Source organism: Cydia splendana, chromosome 4 (assembly GCF_910591565.1).
Source record: "Cydia splendana chromosome 4, ilCydSple1.2, whole genome shotgun sequence".
Taxonomy (NCBI): Eukaryota; Metazoa; Arthropoda; class Insecta; order Lepidoptera; family Tortricidae; genus Cydia; species Cydia splendana.
This window is the reverse complement of record NC_085963.1, coordinates 1,516,952-1,542,728: the sequence shown is the minus strand read 5'-3', so window position 1 is coordinate 1,542,728 and position 25,777 is coordinate 1,516,952. Positions and strand designations below refer to the sequence as shown.

The 25,777-nt window shown below is 37.6% G+C and overlaps 1 protein-coding gene across 1 annotated transcript in view; it reads left to right on the top strand.

Annotated features, from left to right (window-relative positions):
- Positions 1-25,777, top strand: part of LOC134789726 (kinesin-like protein KIF13A) — a 262,918-nt gene that overhangs the window by 175,918 nt on the left and 61,223 nt on the right. Inside the window, exons 4-5 of the mRNA XM_063760358.1 lie at positions 16,074-16,201; positions 21,396-21,545. Of these exons, the coding sequence (XP_063616428.1) occupies positions 16,074-16,201; positions 21,396-21,545 (278 nt within the window). The remainder of the gene's footprint in view (positions 1-16,073; positions 16,202-21,395; positions 21,546-25,777) is intronic.

The window sequence follows — 25,777 nt, the reverse complement described above, 5'->3', positions numbered from 1 at the left end:
CTTTTAATAGGCGGAACGGAACGCAGAAAAAAAAACAATATTTGTGAGTGGCGGGAAGATGAGCTTTGTTACTTTTTTTTTTGGTTGAGCTCTTTTGTAGGCAAAGGAGTTTTAACGACTGCCGGTTCATAAAGTTTTGTGTCAGTAAAGTTAGAAATTGCAGTTTTTTGTTTGATGTTCTTAAGAATGATTGTTAAGTAGTGTTTCTTTTTGTTACAGGTATGATCTTCGAAGATTTTTTAATGAAACATTGGTTTGTTAGATTTGCCGTGAGTAAATTTACTTTAATCTTTACGTCTAGAGTTATAATTCGTTTTTTTTTGCATGAGAAAGAAGGTAAGCGATCTTGACATGTCTTTTAATTGAAAGACGCTTTTTCAAAATCAGTAACTGTTACTTATGAAAGCAGAAGTATATAAATGATCGTATTAGATTAGATTCATATTTAATTGTTACATATTTGCTGTGACTTATTTTTAAAACTTTTTTTTTTATTAAAAAACACATCAACATTGTTTACCTTTTTTCTAATGCTTAAAAAAACAAACTCAAGAAAAGTCTGCAACGATTTTGATACCACACGCAGTGCAAGTGTTATTTTAAATGTCATAACATAATTATACAGAAGTTTGACCGTTTAAAATACTGTTTAGTTACTGGCATAGTCTGTGCTATCAAAATCGCTACAGAGTAAGCGTTGTCTGACTCTACCACCAAAGGAGAAAAGTTCATCTGCTTTACTTAATAACTTTCTGCCTTCAAAAAGGAGGAGGTTCTCAATTTTAATTGGTCGGGAACTTTGTTTTATTTCTCCTCATTTTTCATGCATGTTTTTCGATATCTCGAAGACGGCTTCCGGGATCCATGAGTAATTAAGGGAATTCTGTAGATATTGTAGGTACACCAATGCCGAATTGAATTTTTGGTTACCTATTACAACCTGGAAATAAATGTTTCGAGGTTGCAATAGGTAACCAAAAATCAAGTCCCTACAAGCTTTTATTTAGTTTCACCTGTCCGATGTCTGTCTGTCTGTCTGTCGGTCTGTGATCAAATCTTGCAAGTTAAATTTGATCCACTTCCCGGTTTCCGATTGAGCTGAAATTTTGCATGCATGTATAAATCGGATGACAATGCAATATTATGGTACCATCGAGCTGATCTGATGATGGAGACAGGAGGTGGCCATAGGAACCCTGTGATGAAACAACGCAACCTAATTGCGTTTGGGGTTTTTAGAATTGTCTCGATGAGTATTAGTTGTCTGTCGTAAGAAAAGTACAGTCAGCGATAAAAGCTTATACCAGAAATGAATTTTTTGCACAACAACTTATTTATTGTCCGATGATTGAATTTGGCTGACAAAACTTCGACTAAACATTTTTCAAATTTGCGATAAGATACCGTAATTTTTTTTTATCAAGTTGGTAATCTGAATTGAATTTCTTAGTCATGTACTAACACCAACTGTAACTTTAACTTACATGTAACAATCGATTGGTTCGCTATGTGTACCTCGATAAATCGAGCGAGCGCCGTAATCCAATGAGTCGCGGCTTAGCCGACCGCTTGAGGATTTTATTTCTATCGCTTCCACGCGAATGTAATGCAATTTATTGCAACCGTCTTGTAAATGTTACATGTAATTAAATCTCTATTGTAACGCTAAACGCTTGTAGCGTTGAAACAGTCTAATTGAACAAAAAAGAATATTTTTTAATTACTGACTAAACTACCTACTCATGTCAAACCTTTTGCACGTCATTACAATATTTAGCGTTGTCAAACTGCGCGTTGTATGTACAGTTGAACCGTTCGCGGAACATTACACATGGGGTCATTATTGAGCACTAGTCACAGTCAGGCTTTTATAGTTATTCTACTTCGTTAGGTTTTTGACATTGTCTACATATGGCTGGTACTCAAGGAGATAAATCATTATAATGATGTTTAAAAAGCCACTCTCATTTAAATAAAATATGTGCTCTGTGACTTAGCTTGCAGGCGAGCGTGTGTTCCATTCTTCTAACTAGGCCAGCCTCCCTCACTCTTAAAGCCTTACGTCAATGACATAAAGCCTTATTCTACCGTAAGTGGATTTTGTAGATATGTCCTTTTAATATTGAACGGCCTTTCAGGTCACATCTCTCGAGAAACGTAAGATTTACATAGCTTCTTTCTAGCATCCTCCGAATTTCTAGAATATCTTAGTTATACAACGAACTAGGATAATGCTGCAACTTTGTGCTATTCACTGTTCTTGGGTGTTTTACGTAGAAAAGTTGGATATTTACTGGTCTAGTTGGTTAAATCGTATATTGTTGGGTAAATAACCGTCGTAAAAGTCAGTAAAGGTTTCATAGTTGTTGTTAAAACTAAGTAAACAGTAGGTAGTAAAATTATGTAAATGTTACTTTACATTTCGTGGCGTGCGTGAGATTTTGTTATTAATGTAAAATTGACATTAAATTGTTTGGGAAACATGAGTTAAGACTGAACTGCACAAAATGCGATTACATTCGCGGATAGTCATGCCAATTAAAAATGGTTTTCCATAATAGGTAATAGGTATGCATTAGTAAATAAGGTAAATATTCTTCGTTATTGTAAAATAATAAAATTAGGCAAAATCTCCACAATACTAGTCCTATAATTAATACTCTAAAATAAAAAAAATAACGAAACCTTTCTAGGTATGGCTTTAAATAGCAATAAAGAGATATGAATATGGATATGAATATGAATAAATGGAATTCAGCGAAGCGTTCTAATAACTTCCTAAATATACTTAACTAAATAATTCAGTTTGATTACTTCTCCTTCAATTTAGCCATCCAATGAAGCCTGAAATCCTAAGCAAATTGACTTTCGCGAAATAACTTTTGACATGAAGGTGGAAAGTTAGGCATAACGGGGTCCAGACTTTTAAGAGCGCTCTTACAAGAAAAGTCGAAATAATGCAAAATTGATGATACTAGTCGACGAAATTCAGGACTTTGCGCTCATTATTAGAAACAATGAGTACGTGTTCCAGTAAAAGCGTCTTCTTATCTTTATAAATATCGTTGTAAATATTAGAAAAAGGACTTATTAAATTAGTAATGATTTTTTTTCTGATGGTCGTTTCCGAAAAACCCCGTGAAGCACTGAATGGCGAGCTCTTATTTGGAAATGTTGAGAATTTTACTCTGCTAAACCTGGCTATTTTGTATTACTAATACCCTGTACTTTAGGCATATCAAACTATATTTTTCCTACATACCTTTGAGAAAGAGAAAATCAAAGTAAAACGAACTCGATTTTCTCTCCGAAACAAGTGTCAATTCCTACGAAAATCTATTTAATATCGAAGTCATTTTCATACTCAAGCAATCTGCAACGTTTGCTTATACTGTTGGTATACATTAGTGTTTATGAAATTCTACTATAATTTTTTGGCAATTTTTTGAAAACTACTCTATATTACCGATGACGCGCGCTGCGCCAGCTCAGTGCCGCGGCAGAGCTTGTAGAGGCAGGACGTGTGTCGGTCGGCTCCGCACATTTTCAACGGCGACGACGAGGTTTTTTATCATTGTGTGCGGCGGGCGCCGTGTAAAACGCTATACTGTGTGCGTGTAAACCGCAACGAGAGACTTTGATCCTAGCACCGTTTTTATAGTATTATAATTTATAATGGTACAGTTTAATAAACTACCGGACAGGATTAAAAATATTTGAAACGACCTGACATTCTATATGTATTTATTTGACTCAAGATAGTTTGACTCAGGGTCTGATGATGGAGCCGGAAGGTGGTCACCGGTATCAATCAACCATGCAACTAAACCACTTCGTGTTTAGGCTCGTTTTATTCATCTCAACAAGATCTTTGACACAAGATAGTACTCAGGGTCTGATGATGGAGCCGGAAGGTGGTCACCGGTACCAATCAACCATGCAACTAAACCACTTCGTGTTTGGGCTCGTTTGATTCGGCTCAACAAGATCTTTGACTTAAGATAGTACTCAGGGTCTGATGATGGAGCCGGAAGGTGGTCACCAGTACCAATCAACAATGCAACTAAACCACTTCGTGTTTAGGCTCGTTTTATTCGTCTCAACAAGATCTTTGACTTAAGATAGTACTCAGGGTCTGATGATGGAGCCGGAAGGTGGTCACCGGTACCAATCAACCATGCAACTAAACCACTTCGTGTTTGGGCTCGTTTGATTCGTCTCAACAAGATCTTTGGCACAAGATAATACTCAGGGTCTGATGATGGAGCCGGAAGGTGGTCACCGGTACCAATCAACCATGCAACTAAGCCACTTCGTGTTTAGGCTCGTTTGATTCGTCTCAACAAGATCTTTGACACAAGATAGTACTCAGGGTCTGATGATGGAGCCGGCAGGTGGTCACCGGTACCAGTCAACCATGCCACTAAACCACTTCGTGTTTAGGCTCGTTTTATTCGTTTCTATAGGATCTTTGACACAAGATAGTACTCAGGGTCTGATGTTGGAGCCGGAAGGTGGTCACCGGTACCAATCAACCATGCAACTAAACCACTTCGTGTTTAGGCTCGTTTGATTCGTCTCAACAAGATCTTTGACACAAGTTAGTACTCAGGGTCTGATGATGGAGCTGGACTGTGGCCACGGGTACCAGTCTACCATGTAACTGAACCACTTCGTGTTTGGGCTCGTTTGATTCGTCGCAATAAGATGTTTGACACAAGATACTACTCAGGGTCTGATGATGGAGCTGATGATGATAGACAGGTACCCGTCGCCACCTTCGCGCTCCATCATCAGACCCTGAGTACTACCTTGTGTCAAAGATCTTGTTGAGATGAATAAAACGTGCCTAAACACGAAATGGTTTAGTTGCATGGTTGATTGGTACCGGTGACCACCTTCCGGCTCCAACATCAGACCTTGAGTACTATCTTGTGTCAAAGATCTTGTTGAAACGAATAAAACGAGCCTAAACACGAAGTGGTTTAGTTGCATGGTTGATTGGTACCGGTGACCACCTTCCAGCTCCATCATCAGACTCTGAGTATCACCTAGTGTCAAAGATCTTGTTGAGACGAATCAAACGATCCTAAACACGATGTGGTTTAGTTGCATGGTTGATTGGTAATGGTACCTTCCAGCTCCATCATCAGACCCTGAGTACTGTCTTGTGTCAAAGATCTTGTTGAGACGAATCAAACGAGCCCAAACACGAAGTTGTTTAGTTACATGATAGACTGGTACCCGTGGCCACCTTCCAGCTCCATCATCAGACCCTGTGTATCTTCAGTGTCAAAGATCTTGTTGAGACGAATCAAACGAGCCTAATCATGTTACTACATGGTTGATTGGTATCCGTGACCACCTTAATCATCATCAGATCCTCAGTACCAGTTCGTTTTTAAACCCTCGTTGATACAAACTTTACAACCTATAGGTACCAAATGCAATGACGAAACATGTAAATAAGCGAGTAGGTACCTATAATTTCTTTCGAGTAATATACCTTCATAAGTACAAGTATGGGGCTATTCATAAATTACGTCGTTTCAAATGGGAGGAGTGGGGGGGGGGGGGGGGTCTGGACATGGATGATGGTAACATGATATAGGAGGAAACAGATTCATCCGAAGCTTGATTTTTGGATGATTTGAGGGGGGGGGGGTCAAAAATCGTCAAAAATAGATGACGTAATTTATGAACAGTCCCTATGTACATTTGCACTGCATTTAGTATTTTCGTACTTACCAAATAACAGTTTTAGAACTTTAAAAGTTAAGTACAGTTAGTGTTGTTATGGTTGATTTCAATATGCTTCGCGAAGGATCAAGAATGTTTAATCCATCATTGTAGTGCGAGTGTGGTAGAAGGGATCGGCGTACTGAGCTCGCACGGCCTGCCGCAGCGCGTAAAATACCTAAACTCGCTCAACGCCGAAATGTAATAGCGCTCTTAATGATGTTACCTAACCTTTTACTAAGTTTGGAACCATTCTGTGTTTGAGTAGTTTTGAGGGTAAAGTAAGATTATTAAAATATTTATAGGTGTGAAAACTTTGCCTCGTGTCTTTCCGGTTGCGTCCGAGACGTCGTTTTTTTGTCAACACGTTCACAATATCTGTAGTCCGAAAATATTGAAACCAGTAAATCAGCTACCAACATAACATATTTTAATGTACATAATATATGAGGTCGGTATATCAAAGGAGTTGCTCTACCATGCAGCTTGGCTTGATGCCATGCATAATATGGGTACTTTTTAATATTTCCTGAACTACATTCTAGACGATTCAACGGTAGTCTAGACGAAGCAGGGTTGAGTTGAACTGAACACAAGAAAACTGACGATGAACAATTTCTTACTTTTTATTAAATTATCAGTGACATTTTGAAAAGAAGGTGAACAAATTTTGACGCAATATAGTAGACAGATACCCTAATGTTAGACCTCTAAATATATAGTAATTGGCGCCTATTTGTATAGGAAAAGTGAATAATGTGTTTTACTCTGCATTTACAAGAGAATTCACATTACTCTCAACGATATACCATACCCTTGTTAAATTATATCGCTACAGGTAAACAAGCGAATAAACTGCAAATTGAAAGCAAAACGAAACGTTCACCGTTGACATTCTAGTTTCATATTCAAAAGCAATACACTTTGACAAAAAGCCAGTCCAGCCAATTTGCGATTTAGATTGCACGGACTTGGCAGCATTGTACACAAGTAAATTATGTTCACTGACGGATCTAAACCTTATTGTGAAGGAATAAGATCTACCAATGATCAATGCTCTTAGTACAGGAGTGGACTAAGTTAACTAACGATATTTGAACCTTATGGCGACGCTATAGGGTGTACCAGTGGTCAAAGTTAGTGGACAAAGTTCTCTTTTGAAGCCAACTGTAGTGCATAGAATGTACAAGTTTGGGGAAACTTGTTTCAGTCTTGTTTTGTTGGTAGTTGGTTAGTTTGACGTGGCCAATATAATGGTGAAGTAGCTTTGGAGTGAAGTTGTAAACTTGTATGTTTATTTAGATACATATACTATATACTTATACATATCGCAGGCCAGGCGCTAATTTCGTCGGTCATCGCATTCCGGGCTATAACTCGTAAAGTGGTTAAGAGCGATGTGTACGTGTATGAAGACTAGTGATCGTCAGCTGCCGCTCCGTTGGTGGTTTGGGAAACGGCATTGCGTGGCACACGTAAAAGAAAAATAAATATCGTCAGCTGATATCACAGAATAAATAATAGTACTAGGTACAGATGATTCACTCTCTAACAAAACGCGTCTGTTACGATTAGGACAGATATGACCCCTTCTAAATAAAAAAAATAGTAATTTACTTCACTGGTTCCCCTGCAGGAACCTTATTTTTGTAGATAAATAAAGCAATCTCAACTCTAACAAACCTTCACCTGTGAAACTCCGCATTTTGACGCAGTTTAACTTTATTTGCAAACTTTAAATCCGCCCCCGAAACGGCGTCTTTCCGCCCAAGAGAGTAATTAGAGTCAGAGTGTGCAATTAACTGCAAGGCGTGCTGAAAGTGTAGGTCGTGTAGGTGTGTAGAATGTGTAAAGAAACTACACAAGTTTAGGTTTGTAAAATAATGATGTGCAAATTAAGAGTGAGATATTTTTTAGGGTTCCGTACCCAAAGGGTAAAACGGGACCCTATTACTAAGACTTCGCTGTCCGTCCGTCCGTCCGTCCGTCCGTCCGTCCGTCCGTCTGTCACCAGGCTGTATCTCACGAACCGTGATAGCTAGACAGTTGAAATTTTCACAGATGATGTATTTCTGTTGCCGCTATAACAACAAATACTAAAAACAGAATAAAATAAAGATTTAAATGGGGCTCCCATACAACAAACGTGATTTCTGACCAAAGTTAAGCAACGTCGGGAGTGGTCAGTACTTGGATGGGTGACCGTTTTTTTTTTTTGCTTTTTTTTCGTTTTTTTTTGCATTATGGTACGGAACCCTTCGTGCGCGAGTCCGACTCGCACTTGCCCGGTTTTTTTTTATTTAATTTAGTTTGACTCTCAAAACTGAGATTAGTCAAACCCCTAAAAGATAGAGCTATAAGGCGTGCCTAAAAAAAGCTTAGCGCAGCGCTTTTATGTAGCTTACAGTATACACTTACAGTTTACTGGTGCTACATTACGACACCTGCGGGCTCAGCACGGTTCCATTTTTATCGACTATCACTATGCGCGTCTCTTTCGCACTTACATACTTGTTAGAACGTGACAGGCATGGTGACAAGGGATAAAAACGCGACCGTGCTAAGCCGCCTGGTGCTATAATAAGCGCATTACGTAAGAACGTCGAAAATTTACAGAGCTATATGTTGGCTATATATTATGTACTGTAAAATTGTACGATACACGTGCGAATAGGTAATTCGCAACTCGTGTCGATTCGCCACTCCATACGAGTTTCCTATTTTTCGCACTTGTATCGTAAATATATATTACAGTACATATGGCCCTATTTTCCCGCACTAGTGCGTAAAATAGCACTTTTCGTGTGTATGTTAAAAGTTTAAAGGGCCATATGTACTGTAAAACGTTGTACGATACACGTGCGAATAGGTAATTCGCAACTCTTTTCCGCACTTGTATCGTGAATGACTATTATATATGAGGACAATTTTCATTCAGCCGTCTAATGGGGCTTCAATGTTAAAATCAGGAGAGTCAGACGTTTCTGCACACTCCATATTAAAGTGAAACGTCTACGCAACGGGGCCTGACATCTCTACTGCTGTCTGTACGTCTGTAGATAGATAGGTAGGGTTGGAGAACAAAGACAGGGAGCAGGTGCCGCCTGACCTAAAACTGCAGGTGCCAGAGGTGTGTCGCCGGGATGTGGCCCAAGCGGCAGCGGATTCTAAAGCAGTGGCGTCGTTAGCAGACGTTTAAGCTTAATAAAAATAAGTTTTTGGCAAACATTTCATTTTTGGTACCAGGTTTTATCGCTGACTGTACTTTTCTTTCGACAGACAACTAATACTCATCGAGACAATTCTAAAAACCCCAAACACAATGAGGTTGCGTTGTTTCATCGCAGAGTTCCTATGGCCACCTCCTGTCTCCATCAGATCAGCTCGATGGTACCATAATATTGTCATCCGATTTATACATGCATGCAAAATTTCAGCTCAATCGGAAACCGGGAAGTGTATCAAATTTATCTTGCAAGATTTGATTACAGAAAACGGGACAGGTGAAAGTAAATAAAAGCTTGTAAAATATTTTTTTTACTAAAAAGCAACAACAAGTTTATTTAAACTGAAACAAGAAAAAGAAAATACATATATGAAGAGAGTTGGTTGGTAGTTGTGGGTTAGGGCTAGGGCTGCGGTAGGGCTGCACCGTCGTCAAAGTCTAGGTTTTTTTTGGTGGATTTAAATCTGTGCCGTGTTCCGCGGATACAGACGCTTGTGGCTGAAATTACTTGCTTATTTAGTTGTGTTGGTTTAAGATCTGCTATTGATAATTTGTTATTTAACACTCGTTCACTCATGTTTTATGTCTTTGACTCACTGGCAAATTGTAACGAACACTGACATCAGAATCACCCGTAACAAAATTCCTTCTATTCAGAGTTTTTTTTGGAACTACCCTACACTCTGAACTTTTCGGGATTTAGTACCCGAATACACCTTATACAATTTTAATCTCTTTACGATGATACAATTTTACGGCAGTTTATAAATTATAAAAAATACTTTAAGTATTAATAAAGTTTCTCGTCACTTGAACCAACTCCTGACTATCCAATGTTTGCGCTCATTAATTGTCGAATGCGCTTCGCTCCGTATACCTAGCCTAGCTATGTCTAGATCTAGGTATACCTAGCTATACGTCTTGAACTAAATGGGTGAGGTTCTCATTAAAATGGTTTGTGTTAGTGCTTCGAAGTGGTTTATATAGCAAGCTTAGTAAAGCTTGTCCACTACCCACACCAACTAACCACACTTTTAACTAACATTAGCTTGATGATGCAAGATATACCTTTTATTCATAAGTGCTTGTTGCTAGTGCTAGGCCTACATAAATAATAGTAGATTGTACAACAAGGGCATAAAGTGACCTATTTTTACCCGAGGCAATTTTTTGGTCTGAGCGAAGCGAAGACCAAAATAGTAGACGAGGGTAAAAATTGACATTTATGCCCTTGTTGTACACTCTGCTTTTCACTTCGATTGCGAGGAAAATATACAAAAAATCAAATATTTTAGGTTATTTTAACGTATTTATTCAAGACTAAAGAAAATTGTTCTTGGGCCGGTCGGAGGCGCGGGGCACGCCGATCGGGAGAGCGCCGGTCGGGGGCGCGCCGGCAGGGCTGGCAGTTTGTATGGCAGACTTTGGACTTTATTGCTAAGTCAATAAGGGTCGTAATAGATGATTTTACTTTATGCTCTAGAGCATAAAATGCGATTTTATGTCGTCTACGCACGACATAAAGGTGCACTTTTTGAGCATGAGAAGTGAAAAGTATATTTGAACTTGAACACAATCTCACCTGATGATAAGTGTGGACGAATATGAAAATTAATTTTGATTTTCCAGAACGTTCACCCGCTCTTGATTTAATTTTTTTTTTAGGTGTGTTTTTCGAAATATCTAAACATACAAACTTTCACTTTTATAATATTAGTAAGCGGTTAATATTTGCCCATTAATGTTTAGTAATATTTCAGTATTTATGTTTAGTAAGCTAAGCCGATAACCGAAATCGTTCGTTATGACCATTATGGCTGTTGTTACAACGACTCTATCGTCTATCGCTGTAATAGTTTAGAATAGCTATCTCGGGTCAGTACGAGATAAGGTTTGACAGTTTGATAATCGAATTATAACTAATGCTTATTGTCCTACTTAGGGCCACTTGTACCATTCACTAACCTGGGGTTTACCGGTTAAACCTGGAGTTGCCTTGGTGACCAGTACAATTTGACACCGGGTTAACGGTTTAACCGGTTAACCCCGGGTTAGTGGGATGGTGCAAGTGGCACTTAATATAAAGACAATGCCTGTTTGTTGAGATTTCAGAGGTCGATAATTTTGAGTATTTGAGGCGTAGTTTGATCCGCTCCTTGGATGCTGACTGTACCTTACACAAAAGCACCCAAAACAAAAGGCGTTCCTCCGATTTGTCTTGTATAAATCAAAACCGCTACAAGACACGGGTAACCATAATTCTCCGACTGCCACTATGAGGCTGTCAGCTTTTATTGTCAACATCTGTACGCGGCATTTTAGAGAGAGTTTGTTTTTCATAAGTGAACAGGCTTTCTAATATAATCTTTTTTATACCCAGTCTTGGAAAAATCGGTGAAAAAACACAACAAAAGATCTCGCTGAACTAAGAACCTTTTCGACATCGGTTAAAAATGCGTTGCTCCGTTGAGTCAGCTATAGACACAGTTGTTTTTTTATGTCGCATACCCAGCCCCTCCAATCCAGCCAGTTCCAATTTCCCCTTTCCACTCGGAGCTCTCAACATGAATGACTGGCGCGGTGCCAGCGCGGGATCATCATTTCTCAAGCCTGGTGCTTGCTATACGCATCGAGAATATTCGTTGATTAAAAACCATAGAGTAATGTAAGGTAAAGAAAGAGTAGTAACAGTTTTCTTACCAAAACGCGAGTAATAACTAAATATCGTAGTCGATATCTAAATTATTTAACTTGTGGAACTATCAGTACCGCTACTTGACACCAGGCCCCAGTTTCACCACGGCTACAATTGTCAGTGACATATGTCGAGCGACAATTGTCAAGCGACAGGTGACATATTACAATTTTATAAAATATTTTCTATAGAAATACTTACAAACATGACAAGCATTTTGCTACAATTGTATGTATTACAATTATGTTGTGAAACAAGAATTATTTTTTCTAGTCGACATATTTGTAGAATTGTCGGTGAATCTTGACAGGAAATGAGTTATATGTCGGAATTTCGTGACAATTGTCGTGTTTCTTGTGACAATTGTCATAAACTTAGCAAGAGAAATATCTGCTTTTTTGCGATATAATAAAGTTTTTTTTAATAATACAATGATGGTGGCAAACAGGAATACGGCCCGCCCGATGTTAAGCGGTAGTCGTAGCCCATGGATGCTTGTGACGTCAGCAACGGTGATGTTTTACAATTGTCGCCGTGGTGAAATTGGGGCCAGATGTCACAAGTGTCGCTACTGACGATAAATTTACTACTAAAGCAATTTACAACTAATATTATAAGCAGAAGGAGTTGAAAATGGACTTCCAGTTAATCCGGTTATAATATTAGCTGAAAATTGTTGAGCATTGTAGTTTTCGTTCGCCGCGATATCTATTATTGTCAACTAGTAGTACTGATAAATTCCGCTACTTGATGCTAGATTTCGTCTACGAAATAACTCGCGTTTTGGTAAGAAAGCTGATGTATGGAGTTAACACTCTTTCTTTACTTATGTTACGTTCATCATCATCATCATTCTAGCCTTCAGTCGCCCAATGCTGAGCATAGGCCTCTCTTCGTGTACGCCACTTATCCCGGTCCTGGGCTAGTCTCATCCAAAAGTGCCCCGCGATTTTCCGAATGTCATCCACCCAACGAGCTAACGGACGCCAGGCGCTTCTTTCATCCGAGAGCGACCACCAATCCGTCAACATTTTGGTCCACCTGCCATCACTCTGCCTAGCAACATGTCCCGCCCAACTCCATTTAAGTTACGTTATGACCAGTGATCGGCAAAGTCGGTGCCACACCGCGGGATTCCAAGTAGTGTAGAGAGTAGAGTAGGAGTTTCAAGTAGTAGGGAAGCAAAAGTATCGTTATTTATGGAATGGGGAGTCAAATATCAGAATGGAAATTGTATAACAAATCCATTTATACCCAAATTTTAATTGCTTATCGTAAAAAAGTTAATAAAATCGTATTTGGAACCTAAAATGCTCCAGTGCAGAAAAGTATAATTTTCTGCACACCTTTTAGAACAATAATAACCCTCTTTCAGAGCATGAGAAATGAAAAAACCGGGCAAGTGCGAGTGGGACTCGCGCACGAAGGGTTCCGTACCATAATGCAAAAAAACCGGGCAAGTGCGAGTCGGACTCGCGCACGAAGGGTTCCGTACCATAATGCAAAAAAAAAACGAAAAAAAAGCAAAAAAAAAACGGTCACCCATCCAAGTACTGACCACTCCCGACGTTGCTTAACTTTGGTCAAAAATCACGTTTGTTGTATGGGAGCCCCATTTAAATCTTTATTTTATTCTGTTTTTAGTATTTGTTGTTATAGCGGCAACAGAAATACATCATCTGTGAAAATTTCAACTGTCTAGCTATCACGGTTCGTGAGATACAGCCTGGTGACAGACGGACGGACGGACGGACAGCGGAGTCTTAGTAATAGGGTCCCGTTTTACCCTTTGGGTACGGAACCCTAAAAAGCAAAAAAAAAAAACGGTCACCCATCCAAGTACTGACCCCGCCCGACGTTGCTTAACTTCGGTCAAAAATCACGTTTGTTGTATGGGAGCCCCACTTAAATCTTTATTTTATTCTGTTTTTAGTATTTGTTGTTATAGTGGCAACATAAATACATCATCTGTGAAAATTTCAACTGTCTAGCTATCACGGTTCGTGAGATACAGCCTGGTGACAGACGGACGGACGGACGGACAGCGGAGTCTTAGTAATAGGTAGGGTCCCGTTTTATCCTTTGGGTACGGAACCCTAAAAACAAATTACGTCGTTAATGTAACACAAGTCTGCGATGGTTTTTGTTATATCTATCGAATAGCAGAAAACTCTGCTAAGGGTTACGGCATAGCAAACGCAGCGATGCTACCGCTACTGAGCAATCTCTCTTGATACCATCTCGCCCAGGCGTACCCTATTGTATTCGGAACGTATATTTGAATAGTTTGCGGGCGCCAGGTGGTATGTAACCGTCGTATAATTTCCCTATATATCTCTCATTTCTTTTGGTCCTATATTTCCATTGTCTTCAAATGCTTGATTTTGAAATGTAAACTTTTTTTTTAGGGTGTAAGTTGAAATCGAATTGTAAAAATGTGTAGGTTACATTATTTTCATACTCGTTGATATTTTCTTTATATTAGTTAACTAATTCCTAAGACATCACACTGACATCATACTGATTTTGGTTGCACTTTGGATATTTGACAAGCAATCTTGTACATTGTAGATCTCAATGTGTGCTTGGGGTTGTTAGAATTGTCTCGATCAGTGTTAGTTGCCAGTGGAAAGAAAAGTACAGCTTGCGATAAAAGCTTGCACCAAAAATTAAATTATTGTTAAAAACTTATTTCTCTCTGGATACATTTTTATTTTAAACACAACTAAACTCGCTCGTTTGATTAATTTCGATTTTTTAATTATTATAAGAGTTAGAAGCGAAAAATGAATTCCATGCTAATTCTTAAAGGTCCCAACTCTTATAATAACTAAAAAAATCCACAAAATAAACAAACGAGCGGCCATAGATGTGGTTGATATACTTAGGCACATACTAATTGTGTAAAAATATTTTCCATAATTTCAATATTGAGATAGGAAAATGAGGACTCCGTTTGTATGGAGAAGTGATCGTCCCCTTTCCCCTTAAAAATAAAAACTTGGTATCAAAAAATCCTTTTTAAAAAGTAAAAGGGCTTACAACTCTTTTTTCACGTGTAATTGTATCGGTATTGTTGTAATTACTAAGCCCGCTTGATACTGGTCCGTGAGATCGGGCAGATGTTCCGTCGTTGTGACGATCGATCAACATTCAGGGGCTTACTGAGTTACGAGCTGTTGACAGGTTATGTTTTGAGGCTTAATAACAATAATAACAAAGGTAAACCTTTGGACAATAGGCTAGGTCTTTGTGAAATGGAGTGTATTTTGTGATTCTCTCATGTATTCTTCTTTTTTGGTAGTTGTGGCAATAAAACATTTTTATTTATTTTATTTTTATTATTTTAGATGACGGGTTAATGGTATCAGTCGGTCAGGTGTGTTTTTACCATTATATGTCTATACCGGACTTATTGCATTAAAGCACTAAGTACCTACAAAAGTCTGACAATCGTACTCTGCGCACAAAACGCCTCACTAAATGGTACTTGATCGTGATTGTGTGAGTCACGCCAATAATTGGGCCCAAATTTTCTTTTAATTGAAAATCAACTCTATTTTCTAAATAATTTGGTTTAAATTTCAATGGCTTACACTAACTAGGTATGGTGACCAGGACAGGGTAAAACTATGAAATTATGTAAGTTGGCCTCTTTACAAATCTATTTTTGGCCATTTGTTGGTAATATTCATTGAATATTAAAATTAAAATAAAAACTTGTAAAAATAAGGTTTAACGTTAACAATACACATACTCAAACTCTCGATTGAGATATTGCTTATGGTGTGCTATTTATACAGTTCACCATACTCGACTTATATAATATTTGTTAATAATGTACCTAAACATTAAATGTTTTCTATTCTTATTAAATAATAAATATCTAAATGCTTGCTTTACACGACAACCACGTACGTACATACTTAACATAACTAAATGACTAAACTTGACCACAGTATTTAAAAACAGAAAAAGCTCTTACAAACTTGAATCTGTCTGTTTATCATTTAAGCTTTGAGTTTCAAACAAAATGGCCAAAAAGGACGCCTCTCACGAACCTTTTCTAATTTCAAGAGCCTGTTGACATTTCCTGAAAGCACCCGACTCATATTGCCAGTTGCCACGCAATTTTAAAATCTTTTGTCTTAATAATACAGTTCAAATTTGTATAAACTAGTATGTGATAAAAATTTTGGAGTTTTATAAAGTATGCATTTCACATCCTCTCTCCGGTCGTTGTTTTAATAATTTTCGAGACCTTCGAGTGTACTAAGTCACTCTATTATAGATTTATAGCTGGAAGAGATCCCGTACAGATAAAAGTTCACCTTTGAACATTTCTATTGCATTAATTTTTAGGTGTAACAATTTTTTTCTTTTTTTTTGACTAACCTATCCTTTCTTCCACAGGTTCCGGCAAATCGTACACGATGATGGGCGCCCCGGGAGCTGACGAAGGCGGCATCATCCCCCGGTTATGCGACGCCCTGTTCGAGAGAATTGCGAGGCAGCAGTCACCGCCAGCGCTCACTTATAAGGTATAGTATAGTTATTTACAAATACCATTTGTTACAACACTTACAACTAGAGTTAGACCAAGAAAAGACTGCAGATTTTGAGAGCCCACGCAGTGCAAGTGTTATTTTAAACGTCAAACTTCTATGAAATTATGACGTATAAATAACACTTGCACACCGTGGGCTATCAAAATCGCTGCATACTTTTCTTGGTCTAACTCTATGTACATAATACTACCACTATGATCTTAGGACTAGATATGCGGGATCAAAATTCAGCGCAGAAATGGACCAGTTTATTTATGAATTTCTTTGCGACTTATATTTGTTACGTGCTCATAGTGAACGTGCTGAATAACGCTCTTTTTAAAGGCTCTTCCAGCCCGGATAAGAATTGAAAATTTGATCAGATAAAAAACTGCCATCAATTTCATCTAGCGTCCATGCGTACACAATTATGGAGATAGTCGAGCGCTCTAGCGTCGAGAATTGACGTTTTTGCGTCTACACCTCCTGATTAAAATTACAATTAGATTAGGCGAAAAATTGTCCCTTCCGAACTGGCCTTAAAGGGGCCCACTGATTAACAGTCCTCTGGACGGTATCGGCCTGTCATTTAGAACAAAATTTTGACAGTTCCGAACAACTGACAGGCCGATACCGTCCGGCGGACTGTTAATCAGTGGGCCCCTTAAGAGTCTGACGTCTAGTAATAATACATAATTCCTGCTGATGTGTTTTAGTGCCTACTTTCATGTTTAGTGTCAATTAAAAGGTTTATCGAACTTTACAAATATTGTCAATAGAACCGTGGGCCGAAGGATTATTGCTACACAGGATAGGAAAACCTGTCCAATATTTTACGACAAATAAGCCGTTCTCAGGCCAGTCACTTTTGGCTACTATCCAGTTAAGTCCATTCACTGCAGTAATCTAAAGAATCTGTGTGCAAACTAAGTCTTAACACCAATAAGACGTATGTCCGTACTAGCATTCTGAGAGGTACGACTTTTTGGAGTTAGAAACTAAACTAGCCAAGCTTTACTAGCTATTTTAAACCATGCTGTATAAAGTTTAGAATCGTCTGCAATGGTTGGGGATGGGCATTGCACTGGCCATTGCTGAATCGCTGGAGACATTAATAGGTAATGCAGTTAAGAACTGCAGTTTCGGCTGAAAGTCGTATACGACGCATTTTCTCGAAATCCTCCCATTAAAGTTTATGGGGCTACTAGCTTTTGCCAGCGACTCCGCTTTAATAGCTCTAAAACTACGTCTACTTTTAAGCGTGTAGGTTCGTGAGTTACCTTTGTAACATCTCTTACCTTTGTACTCTTTCAAGAGCTTGAAAGCGTACGTAACTTGACAGTTTTGGCGCCCAACGTGGGACAAGGACAGACAGAAGTTATAAGATGTTACATTTTGTACCCATCTGAGAAAAATATAATGTAGGTACCTAATACAAATATGATTAATTAATTAGCAAATGAATAAATAGAACAAATACATTCCTATATACGCCCGGTTACCTGTAATGCGAGAATTTTTTCCAATGTTTCATTTGTTCATAGCGTTAGTTACAAGTTAAACCTTACCCGATAATTAATATGTTTTTTCGAATGTTTAGAAATATAGTTTGTCAAAGGACTGTCTCATTTCAATCATAGACAGAGAGAATCATACTATCTTTGTACTAGCACCTAAAAGAAAAGGATGAGTATAGTTTTCTAAGAACCTTCTTACTGACTGACAAATTGGTTTGACCAGCTATATAATTTTTTTTAGAAAACAATTCATTTGAACAAATGAAATTTCAGCAAAAGATTAATTGTGGAATAATAAAGTAGGTTACGCTGTTTCAGTAAAAACTATTTATCAGCCTAAATATCGACGTTTTTGTCAAATACATTTCGATACAGTGCCTCTGACGTCACGGTATACGACAGCCACTCAATAATTTCCATTCGACGAATTGGAACTTTATTCTCGGAACAGCTGATTGATCTATCGACCTCCAATTGAGCGCTAGTTTAATTGATGTCAGGTCAGTTTGGAATTGGGCTGTGTAACTGGCTAATTCGGCCGTCTCTCTCAGAAGCTTTAGACAGAAAGAGATCGAATATACGTCCCGTATAACAGATGATAAGTTGCCAATAATAATTCTCGTCCTTTTTTGACATCCTTTGATGGATGCGTTATTTAACGTCTGACATGTAATATATGTTGATATGTATTTATAATAACTGAACGAACGCTCTCTTAATTTCCTTAGTCTTAGAGCGCACATAGGGGTATTTGAGCGATCTATGCGGCCAAAACTATTTTCGTGCAGAAACCACTTGTAAATGGTTTAAATAATTAAAACAAAGTATAATGAGTATAAAAATATTATATTCCTATATAATAAATAAATACACATATAATAATATAGGAATAAATATATAATATATAGAAATAAGAATATATATAGAAGGAAAAATAAAATACTTATTTAATTTATATATATAAATTAAAATTTGATTCTTTTTTACGCTTCTCATGGCACTCAAGAGAGGGTCCGAGCTGAAAAGTAATCTGCTTAGAATATCCCTGTTGCAGGATTCCCTGGTAAATTTTCTGGAGTATTCTCGATGATATGTCTTGAAGTGTTTATTCCAGGCCTCGGCAGCCTCTTCAGACAGCTACCCTATAGAAAACAATGCATTTTTTTATAGTACCAGATCCATGCACGAGGATTTAGTACATTTTCTCGTCATAACTTCAAGGTCCAAAAATAACGCTTATCCGCGACTTTCCGCGGCTAAATTTCAAAGCATTCTCTTCTCAAAGACTTCAAGTTCAAAATACAACAGGATTCGAAACCGTATTTCACCAAATAGTAGAACTAAACCCCTTAGCATAAGACCTATAATGCGTAAAAATACCATGCAAAACGACTAAGTTTCAAATCCCATAAACATAATGAATAGATTTTATATATGATAAAAAAAATACATTTAAATTAATAGTTAATTAACTGTAGTATCAAGACCCATCACTTTTCTTCCACTGCTTTACTTAAATTCACAAGTAGTCGCTGATAAAGTTAACGTTTGCGCAAGAACGCCGAGAACAGACACTAGGGCTTGCAATTCGAATATTCGAATATTCGAATATGTCGAATATTCGACCTGTTTTGATATTCGAATATTCGGCCGTTCAGGTTTCGAATATTCGAATATTTTTTATTACTAGGTAAAATCTATTTTCATCCGTTATAGTTACAGTTTCTGTGTATTTTGCCGGGTATTAACAGTGAATGAGGAACCGTAGGTACCCAAATGCGAAGGAAATAATGTTTTTATTGTATTCCTCTCAATAGGCTTCGTGAATACAGTTAAACCTAACTCAATTTCAAAGGAAACGAAATCAAAAAGTATGTTTTGTTACGGTGCTTTTTCTAGGTACAAGTAACTGTACGTAAGTTTTAAGATAAAGGGTCATTTTGTTTATTGAGTAAAATCGTACCTTAAGCGAATATTCGAAGTCTAAACCTTGCCCTTTATCGCAATTTTACAAATTTGATCATACCAAACCTACCGAACTAGTTCTAACCATGCACCTTTAGCTAACGAATAATCCACCCCGTAGTCAGACAACTTTTTCCCTTAAATATTCAAATACCAATTATATAACTTATTATATAACAGCCGACCATTAGGAATCAAAACTAAACTTGCCAAGACTAATAAAGTCAATAAAGATTCAAAATACAATGAAATTAAAGGCCATTTTACAGGCTTCTTAACGACAAGAAGTTAATTTAAATCAGAAAATGATTAGTGATTAGTTGATTACCTACTAAAATGTTTTCTCTCTTACATACGTGTTTGGATGGTTAGAGTTATATTAATTCACGCAACGACGCATTTATAATAAAAAGTTTTATCAAGAAATATTGAAAATGACTAATTTTTGCGTTTTAGGTACTTACTTGCTTTTATAAACGTGGGTATTTCAGAGTAGGATGATAAAATCTAGTCAATAAGTGGATTTCTGCAAAATATCATTAATTTTAGCAATATGTGGAAAAAGCTTTTGAATAAAAGGATAATAAACCGATTTTTCGTTCCTTTTCTTATTTTTTTTAAATATTCGAATAATTATTCGAATATTCGAATATCTCGTCAGAAAAAGTCGAATATTCGAATACCTGAAAGTTTCGAATATTTGCAAGCCCTAACAGACACATACACCTGATGGGACGATCGATTTCCGACGGCCCATATGTTGACGGCGTACTCTAAATAAAAGTAGAAGGGGATGAAAATTGTTCCCCAACTAATCACCTTTGACCCAGGTAGTCGCTTTTCTACCTGGCGTACACTTTATAAAATTGAGTTTTGGCCGCGTAGATCGATGAAATACCCGTATGTGGAGCGTCTCTTGTATTAGGTATTGTATTGTACAGAGTGTCCAGAGGCAGATTACAGATTTCAGATTTTAGATTAATACAACTAAAATATGTATAGGTACCAAACTTTATATTTTATGAGAAGAAGACGAATGGGGATTTCATTTTTTTAATCACATTTTCTAAATGCTGACTTTCGCTATACGCACTCTTTCAACCGTTTCCGCATATATTCCGAAATTAATGCCGCCTTGCGGTAATAAGTGAAAAGCCTTTGGTTACCTACGCCTCAATATAGCATCTGCACACTGCTCTGCTGGACAATCCATATTGTCACTAATCAATGCAACACTAACGAAACTGAAACACCTCCCCGCGTATCCGTTGCACTTCGCGTTCAAAAAATATTTTAATCTGCCGTTGGGCAACCTGTATATGGGGGGTTTTCAGAAAAAATGGTACCATTTACTTTTTTTCGAATAACCATCAACATTTGAGTTATTTAGACACAGAATCACGAGTACTATTGAATGAGACAAAGGTAAAAAGTGTCCCCAGCTTTTCATTCAAATTTTGGGTGTCACTTTTGTAACGGTCCAGACAAATGTAGGTATGTGAAAATGCGTTACTAAACCAATTTTTTTTTTGGACACATTTTTTTCCTTTTTAAAGCGATAGTCCTCGTGATTCTGAGTGGAAATAACCCAAAAATTGATGGATTTCGAAAAAAGTAAATGGTACCTACACTTTTAAGTGAAAATGCCCATATTCCAGGTAGTAAACTCAACTGTGTAGAAAACTAATTCTTTATTTTGTTGTCAGGTGGAAGTCTCCTACATGGAGATATACAACGAACGAGTGCACGATCTCCTCGACCCGGAGACAACGCGCAGATCTCTGCGCGTGCGCGAGCATGCCGTGCTCGGGCCCTACGTCGATGGACTTTCTCAGCTCGCAGTTTCATCATTTCAGGTATGTATGAAATATGAATGGCTTCTTCGCGAGTCGCGCGATTGTCAATTAGGACAAGTATTCGCATTCAACGTTCGCACGCGAAAAATTGGCGAGAACTTGCGATAATCGCGTAGTCGCGTTGTATTAGGATGGCTCCGTGGACTTACGTATTCTCGAGACAATTTTATTCATCTAATACTGCGATCGGCAACCTGCGGCCCGCGGGCCGCATGCGGCTCGCGAAACTGTCATTTGAGGCCCGAGAGGCGCCTTGGCTATTTTGTATGTAATAGTGACAAACGACAATGTCTCATAAAGTCATAAATATTAACAAAGTACGGCCCGCGTCACCTCCGTTAACTACTATTGGCCCTTGGCTGCTAAAAGGTTGCCGACCGCTGATCTAATATATGAAAGACCATTTTAATGATAATGTAAGGTAAACGTACTGTTGATCGACGCTGTGCCAGAACCTGTCATCTTGAAACTTAAGTCATTGTCAATAGAGGTGATAGCAAGGTGTCATCTATTGGGCGTTAGCATGTCGAACACTAGTACGAAGGTGTACTAGGTGCGAAAGTAATTCCAATAAAAGTGTAGATAGGTACGTAGTAAAAATGCAAAATGATATCCAGCAAATAAGATTAACGGCTCAACTAAATTGAATATGTTGAACATGGATAATAATATTCTGATAATGTAAAGTTTAGTGTTATGAAAAGAATACACTTATTCTTAATTTTATTTGACAGATCTTACCGCCAGTTTAGGTATAATAGATCAATAATGTATACCTACAAAATCCTCATACGAATTTAATCATCTGTGTATCTAACGAGGTAATGACCTGCAAATGACGTGGAAATATTGTCGTTACGTTCGAAATATGTAGAAGGCTGCGAAACGTCGAGTTGCGTTAAGCACCGGTAATGAATTTTCGTACGAATTTTCCGGCCTAGGTGGGCAAGATGACCTTGATCGCTCATCAACGCGACGGAATCGTCTTGGGTCGTCCCATTCGTTTTTCGTCAAGTTCGTTCGTTTTTCCTATTCTGCTTTCGTCACTCATTCTACATTCGTCACAATCGTCGGTGGCTTTCAAATCTTTCAATGTAGAATGAGTGACGAAAGCATAATAGGACTAATTTAAGAACTTGACGAAAAACTAATGGGACGACCCAAGACGATACCAACGCGACTCGCCTGATATGAAACAAATATATGAGCAAATAGTTTAAACGTTCAATTTCACATACACTGTTAAAAATTATGTAATTTTACATGCAAAAAAATTACATAATCCTGTAAAATTCCCGAAAAATCTGGGAAATTTACGGAAAAATATGACATTTTACGTAATTCTCGTAAATTTTTACGAGAATTACGTAAAATGTCATATTTTTCCGTAAATTTCCCAGATTTTTCGGGAATTTTACAGGATTATGTAATTTTTTTGCATGTAAAATTACATAATTTAATTTAAAATTACATAATTTTTAACAGTGTAAGACACCTAAATCAGCATTGTAATAGAAACCTATTATTGTTACAGTCAGCAGCAGAAGTTGCTAAGCGGGCGAGGTTTACCTTGTCGCGCTCTTATTCTCTTAACAATAAAGTCGCGTCAAGGTTGTTGTGAACACCTCCCCGCTTAGCAACTATACTGACTGTACCTTCCGTGTCTCAATCTTCATGATAACAACTACAAATATAATCCCCAATATCACCACCCGACATCCGTGACGTCATTCCGGCGGATAGTTCATGTATTATTCCACCATTATGACGTGGCAATATCGTTTCACGGCGCCATTTACTCGTGGGATTGGTCTGGGCAAGTCACACTGATGCGGACGCACCCGGTGTGTAAGCGAGACAGTGTCATGCACGTATATAGCGATGTCCCGCTCTCACACCTGAGCGGCGCGCGTGTCAAATATGAAGACCGCTAGCTATAATAGAGATATTTTAGTTATTTTTCTTACGTTTATTTTAGTAGTTTCTTCTTGAAATAAGAGTCAATTTGTTTCTTATTGTGTATATCGGTGGTATATCGATATTATCGAAATTGTATAGATAATCGCTTCGGATAACGGGGGTTTTTCCTGTGGAGCCTGTGGACAATATAATAGAATGCTTTCATCATAAAGCTTTAAAAAAAGTTTGACTATAGATTTTCTTTAAATTGAATCTATCGGTCAGCAACGAGCATGTAACACAAATGCAGTTCCAGGTGTCCATTGGCTACGGCACCGCTTAATACTAATAGGCGAGTCGTATGCTTAAATTAAGAACGGGTCACTCACGTATTTTAAGTCGAAAATCGCTCGATATGTTTCACACATGAAATTGACAGTCAACTAACACATAGCACGCATATTGACAAAGTTTGTAATAGATTAGCATCGGCTAATTACGCATTGTTGAAACTAAAGCCCCTAGTTAACCTAAAAACTTTAAAAACTGTATACTATGCTTATGTCCAAAGTGTACTAACTTATGCGATTACTATCTGGGGAAATGCAGTAGATATATACTGGGTATTGATTCTACAAAAACGCTCGATTAGAATAATATGCGGAGTAAATTGGCGCACATCTGCGAGGTCCTACTTTGTGAAGCTTGAAGTAATGACGGTCATATCATTGTTTATATACAACTCTGTGTTAGAAATTCACAAGAAAGCAAGCACTCTACTTAAGCGTTCGGATTGCCACAATTATAATACGAGGAACAATAGCAAACTAATACTTCCATCACTAAGATTAAAAAAGTGTCAAAAACGGAATTTTCATAAAAATAAAGCTATTTAATAAACTGCCCACAAATGTCACGGATTTACCTTTTAATCTATTCAAAAATACAGTCAAGACTTTTTTCCAAAACCATGCCTTCTATTCGATTACTGAATATTTATCATTAAAAAATATTTTAATTGACGCAAATTGTAAATAGATTTTTATTATTACTAAGCGTATTTACTTTGTAAATTCATACTCTTTAAGTATAATATTGTAAAATGCTGACTTACTATGTAATGATCATGTTACATTATGGTTAATAAATAAACTAAACTAAACTAAACACTCCGTGTCGAGGTCGAAGGAGGAGTTGGTCGGTCGAGCGTTTTTCGACTTAAAATACGTGAGTGACCCGTTCTTCATATTTTTAATATGTCTGTGTCTCACAATAGTTTTATTATTAAAAGAGTGTGACGTTTAGCGTCGCATGAAGTAGGTAGATTGCAAAATGAGACGAAAGAAAACTAACCAGAGTAAATTTTACGAAATATAATTTTAAAAAAATAAAAAAAACTAAAGGAAAGACAAGGTCGTGGATCTCTTCTGAGCTGGCAATTAACAGTGGTGAAACGAGTCCTTGATAGGGGTCACTTCCCTGCACTACGTCGCAGAACGTCGAACTTGGAGGTGGCCGTCTTCAAAAAAAAGGGTTCCAGATCCAGCACGGGAACCTTCCGGAACGAAGCGGAGCATGCGAATTCAGGTTGGTAGGTTCCGACTCCAACCTCAGACTTGGTCCCTGGAATTCCGGTAAAAATTGGCCATTTCAAGAAAAATCCAATTTTGTACAAGTGACTGCGACATCCGGATTTTAGGCCAAATTAATGCGCTAATGAGAAAGTAGGCTGGTGTAGTGAACCCCAAAGAATTAAAAGGTGATCAATGATGTGGCAGTCACAAGTAGAATCATCATTTTAAATTTAAAACAAAGAAGAAAGTGAAGTTAAATTTACTAAATGTACTTCTACAACTAAAAGCTTTATTAATGCATGTCAACTACAATTTGGCATGTAATTTTATACATTTAAATTAGAATTAAGCCTAACTTTGATTATAATCTACAAGATTTTTATAAAGTGGGTAGACTCATATTTCCAGAAGGTTCGAGAAGCTTGTTATTTCCAGCGTTATTTTTATAGGAGAATTACAGTTAATAAGCAGATAGTGATAGCCAAATGTACCCAGAAAGAACTAAATGAAAATGTGATGGCAAGAAGAAAATGATTCCTTAATTTACTACTATGAAAGTTACCTTTCTCTTAAAACTACAAAATATTCAAAACACTCACCCTATTTGGGGAAATACTGGAACTTAACACATTTAATATTAGAATAAATTTTACACCATATTAAAAATTTGTCACATCATGACTGTAAAATTGTATCTTTGAATTTAGTCGATTTGACCTCTCGCTGTCAAAGCCGTGGTAGCAATGTCTCGGACGCGTA